This window comes from Hyperoodon ampullatus (genome assembly GCF_949752795.1).
Source record: "Hyperoodon ampullatus genome assembly, chromosome: 2".
Classification (NCBI taxonomy): Eukaryota; Metazoa; Chordata; class Mammalia; order Artiodactyla; family Ziphiidae; genus Hyperoodon; species Hyperoodon ampullatus.
Genome location: NC_136915.1, coordinates 151,997,426 through 152,007,949, shown reverse-complemented (window position 1 = coordinate 152,007,949; position 10,524 = coordinate 151,997,426). Strand labels below are relative to the sequence as shown.

The 10,524-nt window shown below is 53.6% G+C and overlaps 1 protein-coding gene and 1 pseudogene across 2 annotated transcripts; both read right to left on the bottom strand.

The window, feature by feature from the left end:
- Positions 1-211: 211 nt before the first annotated feature.
- Positions 212-4,833, bottom strand: LOC307066432 (Golgi-associated RAB2 interactor protein 4-like; annotated as a pseudogene). Its single transcript has 2 exons — positions 4,017-4,833; positions 212-218 (listed from the first exon to the last, which is right to left on the bottom strand). The product of its transcript is annotated as a Golgi-associated RAB2 interactor protein 4-like (transcript).
- On the bottom strand, positions 4,830-10,408 carry LOC307066425 (Golgi-associated RAB2 interactor protein 4-like; the record flags this gene model as incomplete). The annotated part of the gene is made up of 2 exons (XM_079723574.1): positions 4,830-4,835; positions 9,566-10,408. 2 exons carry the CDS (start codon positions 10,406-10,408, stop codon positions 4,830-4,832), a joined length of 849 nt encoding a protein of 282 aa, XP_079579700.1.
- Positions 10,409-10,524: the final 116 nt, after the last annotated feature.

The window sequence follows — 10,524 nt, the reverse complement described above, 5'->3', positions numbered from 1 at the left end:
GGCAGTGGCGGTCCTTAGTCTGTCCTTTCATAAAATCTCAGTAAACGTGGACGATGGTGAGTGCCAATTCCCCTGTGAAGCCTTCCCTAACCCAGAACTCCTTCCCATGCCCCAGACCCCCTCCTCTGAATAGATCCAGTCCCCAAACACACGCCTCTCATTGTCTTTGTCACTCAGAGTTGTGATCATTACTTGTGCTGTCCTGTCTCCTCTACCATCTGTGTACCTCTGTACGGGACCGGTGTGGCACACTGTCTGAAAGTTGTTGCACCGAGGTAACTCCCTCTCTGCACCATCACCTGCCACCTTGAGCAAGTCCTTTAAATGCTCTGAACTTCCGTTTGCTTATCTGCAAAATGGAAAGACGTGAGAATCGGAAGGGGGCACACACATTCAAGAACTTTATAAACAGCTAAGGGCTGTGCATGTGTTTTTTTTGTGTGTGTGTAAATTTATTTTATTATTTATTTTTGGCTTCTCTTGTTGGGGAGCACGGGCTCTAGGCGTGCGGGCCTCGGTAGTTGTGGCGCACGGGCTTAGTTGCTCCGTGGCATGTGGGATCTTCGTGGACCAGGGCTCGAACCCGGGTCCCCCGCGTCGGCAGGCGGATTCTTAACCACTGCGCCACCAGTGAAGTCCCTATGCACGTGTTTTTAATGCATTTTCTTCCTTCAGACTAGTGTTTCCCTGCACTTGCCTGTGTGGAAGTCATAAGATCAAAGGAGCGTGATGTGATCTTTTTGTAACTTCTCCTCCTTGGGTCCAAGGAAAAGCTGGTGGAGAGTAAAGCATTAATTGCGGCTCCCTGCAGCTCCTAGTCTTCTCGGAAACTCTGGGTTAATTCTGGGGTCAGGAACCTTGTTTGGCCAGGGGACACAGTGCACATGTGTAGGTCTTGGGCTGGCTCCCTTTCTCATCAGTGCTCCCCACCAAGTGCCCACCATTCCGTCCACCAACAGAAGAGACCTCTCCCCAGCCTCCCGTGATGAGGTCTGTGGAAGTCACAAACTGTAGGTCCAATCAACAAGGATGCTCTGACCTAAGAAATACTCTCCCTCATGTGAGGTTTAAGGATTTGGTTTTGGAGCCCCAGAAGAAAAAAGTGCCTGCAGATTTGGTGTGGAGAAACCCTTCTGAGCAGGGCATTCAAAAGTTGAATTAGTGGCTGGAGGAGGACTGGACGCTGGACGTTCCAGGAGTGAACGCTGGAATTCCAGGTGGGAGCCTGTTTCTGGCCGCAGCCCGGGTCATGCCAGAGGCTAGAGGTAGAAGCGTGGGAGCCAGACACAGCTCAAGGGTGGACTGGATGCTCTCGAGATAAGGCCAGCTAAGAGCTGTGAGCTCACTGAAGTTCGAAAACCGGCTCCCAGCCCCCACCCCTCCCTCCCCTCAATCTAGTAAAATTGATGCTCATCTCTGTAGTTTTGGAACATGATGGTAAGAATGGTGGTGCCTCGGGTTCTTGTGCTGGTCCTATCTCAGGCTTGTTTGCTTGCTTCCTTCTTAAACTACAGACAGACAGGGCTTTGCATAGAGAAGTGGGCTGGTGGATCACTGTTCTGCAAAGATCCCATTGTGCGACTGGAGCAGGTTACCTTCTCTGAGCCTCAGTGTTCTCATCTGTAAAATAGGCATATCGTTCCTTCTTTTCCTAATAACCAAACAAGTGTTCTTGTACTTTACCTTAAATAAATGTAATTTAAAGATGCCAAGCCTTTCTGACATCACTTTTGTGCATAAATAAAAGTGAAAAAAGAGAAAGGCATTGGCAATAACTTCATCACAACTGCCACGGTGACTGTAGGACCATCCTGATTTCAGAGTTAGTAAAATGTGAAAAATACAACACCTGTGTACCTACCATCTTGCTTAAGAGACAGAACAATTCCCAGCAGCACTAACAGCCTTGTGTCCACCTCCTTGACCTAGCCTTTCCACCCTAGAGAAAACTGTCCTCAATTTCGTGTTTACTCTTCCCTCATTTTTAGCTACCGTTGTTTTAAACATGTACCCTATGCAATCTGTTGTTTGAGCTTGTTTCAGAATGGTTCCATGAGTGGAACTGTATCCCATTCTTTTGATGTTTTTAAAAATCATGAGAAGTTGGTCTATGCTAATGTGTGTAGCTCATTTATTTTTCACTATTGAATATTCCAATCTCATCATATCCTGCTGTATGAATTCTGCGGATGGAAATTTGGGCTGTTTCCCGTGTTTTGCTGTTAAGTTATTTTTGCTCTAAACATTCTCAGAGTTGTTTCTTAGAACATGTGTGTTTCTCCAGGGTATATACCTGGGCAGGGAACGGCTAAGTCTAGATGAGAGTGCTTGCTGTTCTGATTGCTAGCTAATACTGCCGCCCTTATTTCTGTCCACTGAATAGCCCGAGGGGACATGAGTCCTGTTCTGGCTCTGTTTACAGACCTTCAGGGGGACTAAGCGTTTATAAAAAGAATAGGGGGGGATTCCCTGGTGGCGCAGTGGTTGAGAGTCCACCTGCGGATGCAGGGAACATGAGTTCGTGCCCCGGTCCTGGAAGATCCCACATGCCGCGGAGCGGCTGGGCCCGTGAGCCATGGCCGCTGGGCCTGCTCGTCCGGAGCCTGTGCTCCGCGACGGGAAGAGGCCACAACAGTGAGTGGTCCGCGTACCGGAAAAAACAAACAAACAAACAAAAAAACCAGAAAGAATAGGGGGATAGTGAAGGAGAGCTTCCCAGACCATAGTCTGACTTTGAGCCATGGCCCTGAGGGGCAAAGCCAGAAAGGAGTGGAAGCCAGGTGGAAGCCAACTGCTGTTGGCGCTGAGCATGCGTGTGAGGTGGGGCTGCCCTTGCCTGGACACTGGGTCTCAGACTGTGGCACAGCTGACATCACAGAATCCACTGTGAGGCTACGGCTGTGCTCCGGGACCTAGAAATTCAGACAAAACACTGCGTGCATTCTCAGACTGCATGTTTTTTTTATTTAAATTGCAGTAAGGAAGCTGAAATGGGCTCTCCAGGGGTATTTCCCAGAGCCCTGGTCCCCTTTGCAGCTCCCAGCTCTAGGGCCTATTGATGGGCTTCAACGGTCACTGGCTCCATGGTCTCAGATGTGACACCAGTGATTTCCAGCCCCTGGCCACTCTCTGCTGTCTCTGTGATGGCCTCCATTCGGGTCCCTTCCACTGGCTTCGCCAGGATGCTCCCATGTTTATTTCGTGATGAGGCCACTGTCTTTTTTGTAAGTCTGGCTCTCATATTCCTGAAGCAAGAGCTGATCCTGCTGAGTATGTTGGTGGTGGGACCCGAACGCGCTGGAGATAAGCTCCTGCCCGATCTGTGCGAGGTCTTGGACTCGCTGGTGATGGGAGCACGGCTGATGCCTTTGGGAGCAGTGCCCTGCTCGCTGCCCCCCGGGCTGCCGTGGCCTTTGGCCTTTTGGTCATCTCTAGTGGCTCTGCGGCCGCCTGAGCCCGGGCCAGCTGCTTTGGGGATTGTCTTGCTCCCCGCTGCCTTGTGGTGGCTTTCCACGGAACTGCAGAGCGAGGGGCTCGTAAGAGCTCTGTCCTCTCCCCAGTGCTCCCTCCTCTCCCTTCTTCCCTTGTGGGCCTGGGACACTCTCTGTGAGCTGCCATCCTGTTCGCTCACTTTGCCTTCCTGTGGCAAGCTTGAGACGAGGGTCCCGTCATCGTCCTTGTCGGCTCTTCCTTTGACAGTCTTGCTGGTAGGTTCTGCTCCGACCACAGTCATGCCGGCCCCTGGGGAGAGGCTGGTGGACGTGCTGGAAGCATACTGTGGATTGTTCTCAGCACCTGCCAAGGCCGTTTTCCCGCTCCTCCGGGATGTTCTGGCGGTGTCCCCAGTGGCTATGTTGGTTTTGCTTCCTCCAGGCCCGTCGCTGTCTGTGGCTGCTATGGCCGTGCTCTGCTCTTCAGCGGCAGGAGACTTGATCACTGCCGAGCTCAAAGCACCCGCTGCGGTGCCTCCTGCCACCCCTGCTGTCTCCACCTTTGTCGTTGCCCGCGATGCGGACGCTTTGTCAAGCCCTGTAGTAGGTTTTGCTTTCGCAGTGGCCACATCGGGCATGGTATCGGGCTTGTGGGAGTCCAGTTGGATCCCTTCGCCCCCCGCAAAAGCTGCAGACGTGGCCCCGGCCACCTCAGGGCACGTGTGGAGGCTGCTGACGCTCACCTGGTCCTGACGCCCCTTTCCTTGGAAATCCTCCACGGCCGGGCTCCTCCCGTCCTCCTCCTCCTCGAACACAGGCACGCAGTCAGGTCCCAGACGGGAACGGCATAGGTGTTGCTTTCACTGTCCACTGGTGGTCGCAGGAGGTCAATCAGCTGTTCCCACTCGGCGAAGAGGTCTTCCCGCGCGTCCAGAGGGGGACACAGCTGCAGGTAGAAGCAGCGGCCAGTGGCAAGCTTCACGCGCAGCTGTTGTTTCTCACGATTGTGAGTGGAGATCCTCACGAACTCCAAGGGAAGGAGCCTGGTGAGCTCTAAGGTCTTTGCAGCCTTGTGGCTCTTGCCCTTGGTGGCCGGGCTGCGCTCGGCGTGCTTTTCACAGCCGGTGGCCCGTCGGGCCAGCAGCATGATGTCTGGGAGCGGGAGGACGGGGCTGGTGGATGTGATGCCCATGGTCACCATGCCGCCCCAGTTGTGCACGTCAATCGCTTCTCCCCTCTTCGTGACCTGGATGAAGTCGCTCTCGAATATTGCTGCGTACTTGAATATGTGGTATTCGCCCTTGTGCAGTTGCTGCTGCAGCTTCCCCGTGGTGGTGTTGAACAGGTCCACCCAGGTGCTGCTCCGGGCCGTGTGATACGGGAGCAGAGAGTCCCCACTCATGGCTGTCTTTGATCACGACAGGCAGCGCGGTTAAGGCGGGTCCCTGGCTCTTCCCTCCCTCGGCCTCACTGGCAGAAGAGCGAGCTGCGATGCTCCTGCGTCACACAGGCGGCCGTACGGCAGGTCTTCCAAGCCCGCCCCACAGGCCCCCACGTTTGCCTCAGGGTCTCCCAGAGGCAGGGGTGTGGGTAGGGGCACAGATGATCACAGTGGGGACGCTGTAGGGCGCCTGGAGCCCAGGCTGACTCTCTTCAAGTGTGTCGAGAGGTACGGTAGGCTCCCCCTCCGCCTCACCTCACTTCTGCTTCTGGGTTTTTATCTCCCCAAGAGGCTGTGGTGAACTTCCGTCCTAGCGAGAGAAGTAACCACTTTGTCAGCCTAACCCCCTGGCACAGCCTATTTATCCTCTGATGCCCTTTGTGACCTATCAGTGTCACAAAGCCCTTTGTGACCTATCACGGTCACAAAGCCCTTTGCCTCATCCCCCAGCTGCCCCCTCAGGGCAGGGCCCCCATCCTCTCTCAAACACCCCATTGCCCCCGCGGAGGACAGGCCCATCCTGCCAGGGACTCAGGTGCGTTACCAAAATAAAAAATGTCTTCAAGTGGGAAAGTTTTGTGTGGGTCCTTTTTCTTTTCCTCCCCCAAATTCAGCTACTGGATGAAATCTATAGGAATGTAAGATGATGGGATCAATTTGAACCATTTAAGCTCATGGTTTAATTGTATCGAATAAGGCAGAGTTGGCAGTGGCGGTCCTTAGTCTGTCCTTTCATAAAATCTCAGTAAACGTGGACGATGGTGAGTGCCAATTCCCCTGTGAAGCCTTCCCTAACCCAGAACTCCTTCCCATGCCCCAGACCCCCTCCTCTGAATAGACCCAGTCCCCAAACACACGCCTCTCATTGTATTTGTCACTCAGAGTTGTGATCATTACTCGTGCTGTCCTGTCTCCTCCACCATCTGTGTACCTCTGTGCGGGACCGGGGTGGCACACTGTCTGAAAGTTGTTGCACCGAGGTAGCTCCCTCTCTGCACCATCACCTGCCACCTTGAGCAAGTCCTTTAAATGCTCTGAACTTCCGTTTGCTTATCTGCAAAATGGAAAGACGTGAGAATCGGAAGGGGGCACACACATTCAAGAACTTTATAAACAGCTAAGGGCTGTGCACGTGTTTTTTTTTTTTTCTGTAAATTTATTTTATTATTTATTTTTGGCTTCTCTTGTTGGGGAGCACGGGCTCTAGGCGTGCGGGCCTCGGTAGTTGTGGCGCACGGGTTTAGTTGCTCCGTGGCATGTGGGATCTTCGTGGACCAGGGCTCGAACCCGGGTCCCCCGCGTCGGCAGGCGGATTCTTAACCACTGCGCCACCAGCGAAGTCCCTATGCACGTGTTTTTAATGCATTTTCTTCCTTCAGACTAGTGTTTCCCTGCACTTGCCTGTGTGGAAGTCATAAGATCAAAGGAGCGTGATGTGATCTTTTTGTAACTTCTCCTCCTTGGGTCCAAGGAAAAGCTGGTGGAGAGTAAAGCATTAATTGCGGCTCCCTGCAGCTCCTAGTCTTCTCGGAAACTCTGGGTTAATTCTGGGGTCAGGAACCTTGTTTGGCCAGGGGAAACAGTGCACATGTGTAGGTGTTGGGCTGGCTCCCTTTCTCATCAGTGCTCCCCACCAAGTGCCCACCATTCCGTCCACCAACAGAAGAGACCTCTCCCCAGCCTCCCGTGATGAGGTCTGTGGAAGTCACAAACTGTAGGTCCAATCAACAAGGATGCTCTGACCTAAGAAATACTCTCCCTCATGTGAGGTTTAAGGATTTGGTTTTGGAGCCCCAGAAGAAAAAAGTGCCTGCAGGTTTGGTGTGGAGAAACCCTTCTGAGCAGGGCATTCAAAAGTTGAATTAGTGGCTGGAGGAGGACTGGACGCTGGACGTTCCAGGAGTGAACGCTGGAATTCCAGGTGGGAGCCTGTTTCTGGCCGCAGCCCGGGTCATGCCAGAGGCTAGAGGTAGAAGCGTGGGAGCCAGACACAGCTCAAGGGTGGACTGGATGCTCTCGAGATAAGGCCAGCTAAGAGCTGTGAGCTCACTGAAGTTCGAAAACCGGCTCCCAGCCCCCACCCCTCCCTCCCCTCAATCTAGTAAAATTGATGCTCATCTCTGTAGTTTTGGAACATGATGGTAAGAATGGTGGTGCCTCGGGTTCTTGTGCTGGTCCTATCTCAGGCTTGTTTGCTTGCTTCCTTCTTAAACTACAGACAGACAGGGCTTTGCATAGAGAAGTGGGCTGGTGGATCACTGTTCTGCAAAGATCCCATTGTGCGACTGGAGCAGGTTACCTTCTCTGAGCCTCAGTGTTCTCATCTGTAAAATAGGCATATCGTTCCTTCTTTTCCTAATAACCAAACAAGTGTTCTTGTACTTTACCTTAAATAAATGTAATTTAAAGATGCCAAGCCTTTCTGACATCACTTTTGTGCATAAATAAAAGTGAAAAAAGAGAAAGGCATTGGCAATAACTTCATCACAACTGCCACGGTGATTGTAGGACCATCCTGATTTCAGAGTTAGTAAAATGTGAAAAATACAACACCTGTGTACCTACCATCTTGCTTAAGAGACAGAACAATTCCCAGCAGCACTAACAGCCTTGTGTCCACCTCCTTGACCTAGCCTTTCCACCCTAGAGAAAACTGTCCTCAATTTTGTGTTTACTCTTCCCTCATTTTTAGCTACCGTTGTTTTAAACATGTACCCTATGCAATCTGTTGTTTGAGCTTGTTTCAGAATGGTTCCATGAGTGGAACTGTATCCCATTCTTTTGATGTTTTTAAAAATCATGAGAAGTTGATCTCTGCTAATGTGTGTAGCTCATTTATTTTTCACCATTGAATATTCCAATCTCATCCTATCCTGCTGTATGAATTCTGCGGATGGAAATTTGGGCTGTTTCCCGTGTTTTGCTGTTAAGTTATTTTTGCTCTAAACATTCTCAGAGTTGTTTCTTAGAACATGTGTGTTTCTCCAGGGTATATACCTGGGCAGGGAACGGCTAAGTCTAGATGAGAGTGCTTGCTGTTCTGATTGCTAGCTAATACTGCCGCCCTTATTTCTGTCCACTGAATAGCCCGAGGGGACATGAGTCCTGTTCTGGCTCTGTTTACAGACCTTCAGGGGGACTAAGCGTTTATAAAAAGAATAGGGGGGGATTCCCTGGTGGCGCAGTGGTTGAGAGTCCACCTGCGGATGCAGGGAACATGAGTTCGTGCCCCGGTCCTGGAAGATCCCACATGCCGCGGAGCGGCTGGGCCCGTGAACCATGGCCGCTGGGCCTGCTCGTCCGGAGCCTGTGCTCCGCGACGGGAAGAGGCCACAACAGTGAGTGGTCCGCGTACCGGAAAAAACAAACAAACAAACAAAAAACCAGAAAGAATAGGGGGATAGTGAAGGAGAGCTTCCCAGACCATAGTCTGACTTTGAGCCATGGCCCTGAGGGGCAAAGCCAGAAAGGAGTGGAAGCCAGGTGGAAGCCAACTGCTGTTGGCGCTGAGCATGCGTGTGAGGTGGGGCTGCCCTTGCCTGGACACTGGGTCTCAGACTGTGGCACAGCTGACATCACAGAATCCACTGTGAGGCTACGGCTGTGCTCCGGGACCTAGAAATTCAGACAAAACACTGCGTGCATTCTCAGACTGCATGTTTTTTTATTTAAATTGCAGTAAGGAAGCTGAAATGGGCTCTCCAGGGGTATTTCCCAGAGCCCTGGTCCCCTTTGCAGCTCCCAGCTCTAGGGCCTATTGATGGGCTTCAACGGTCACTGGCTCCATGGTCTCAGATGTGACACCAGTGATTTCCAGCCCCTGGCCACTCTCTGCTGTCTCTGTGATGGCCTCCATTCGGGTCCCTTCCACTGGCTTCGCCAGGATGCTCCCATGTTTATTTCGTGATGAGGCCACTGTCTTTTTTGTAAGTCTGGCTCTCATATTCCTGAAGCAAGAGCTGATCCTGCTGAGTATGTTGGTGGTGGGACCCGAACGCGCTGGAGATAAGCTCCTGCCCGATCTGTGCGAGGTCTTGGACTCGCTGGTGATGGGAGCACGGCTGATGCCTTTGGGAGCAGTGCCCTGCTCGCTGCCCCGCGGGCTGCCGTGGCCTTTGGCCTTTTGGTCATCTCTAGTGGCTCTGCGGCCGCCTGAGCCCGGGCCAGCTGCTTTGGGGATTGTCTTGCTCCCTGCTGCCTTGTGGTGGCTTTCCACGGAACTGCAGAGCGAGGGGCTCGTAAGAGCTCTGTCCTCTCCCCAGTGCTCCCTCCTCTCCCTTCTTCCCTTGTGGGCCTGGGACACTCTCTGTGAGTTGCCATCCTGTTCGCTCACTTTGCCTTCCTGTGGCAAGCTTGAGACGAGGGTCCCGTCATCGTCCTTGTCGGCTCTTCCTTTGACAGTCTTGCTGGTAGGTTCTGCTCCGACCAGAGTCATGCCGGCCCCTGGGGAGAGGCTGGTGGACGTGCTGGAAGCATACTGTGGATTGTTCTCAGCACCTGCCAAGGCCGTTTTCCCGCTCCTCCGGGATGTTCTGGCGGTGTCCCCAGTGGCTATGTTGGTTTTGCTTCCTCCAGGCCCGTCGCTGTCTGTGGCTGCTATGGCCGTGCTCTGCTCTTCAGCGGCAGGAGACTTGATCACTGCCGAGCTCAAAGCACCCGCTGCGGTGCCTCCTGCCACCCCTGCTGTCTCCACCTTTGTCGTTGCCCGCGATGTGGACGCTTTGTCAAGCCCTGTAGTAGGTTTTGCTTTCGCAGTGGCCACATCGGGCATGGTATCGGGCTTGTGGGAGTCCAGTTGGATCCCTTCGCCCCCCGCAAAAGCTGCAGACGTGGCCCCGGCCACCTCAGGGCACGTGTGGAGGCTGCTGACGCTCACCTGGTCCTGACGCCCCTTTCCTTGGAAATCCTCCACGGCCGGGCTCCTCCCGTCCTCCTCCTCCTCGAACACAGGCACGCAGGTCATGTCCCAGACGGGAATGGCATAGGTGTTGCTTTCACTGTCCACTGGTGGTCGCAGGAGGTCAATCAGCTGTTCCCACTCGGCGAAGAGGTCTTCCCGCGCGTCCAGAGGGGGACACAGCTGCAGGTAGAAGCAGCGGCCAGTGGCAAGCTTCACGCGCAGCTGTTGTTTCTCACGATTGTGAGTGGAGATCCTCACGAACTCCAAGGGAAGGAGCCTGGTGAGCTCTAAGGTCTTTGCAGCCTTGTGGCTCTTGCCCTTGGTGGCCGGGCTGCGCTCGGCGTGCTTTTCACAGCCGGTGGCCCGTCGGGCCAGCAGCATGATGTCTGGGAGCGGGAGGACGGGGCTGGTGGATGTGATGCCCATGGTCACCATGCCGCCCCAGTTGTGCACGTCAATCGCTTCTCCCCTCTTCGTGACCTGGATGAAGTCGCTCTCGAATATTGCTGCGTACTTGAATATGTGGTATTCGCCCTTGTGCAGTTGCTGCTGCAGCTTCCCCGTGGTGGTGTTGAACAGGTCCACCCAGGTGCTGCTCCGGGCCGTGTGATACGGGAGCAGAGAGTCCCCACTCATGGCTGTCTTTGATCACGACAGGCAGCGCGGTTAAGGCGGGTCCCTGGCTCTTCCCTCCCTCGGCCTCACTGGCAGAAGAGCGAGCTGCGATGCTCCTGCGTCACACAGGCGGCCGT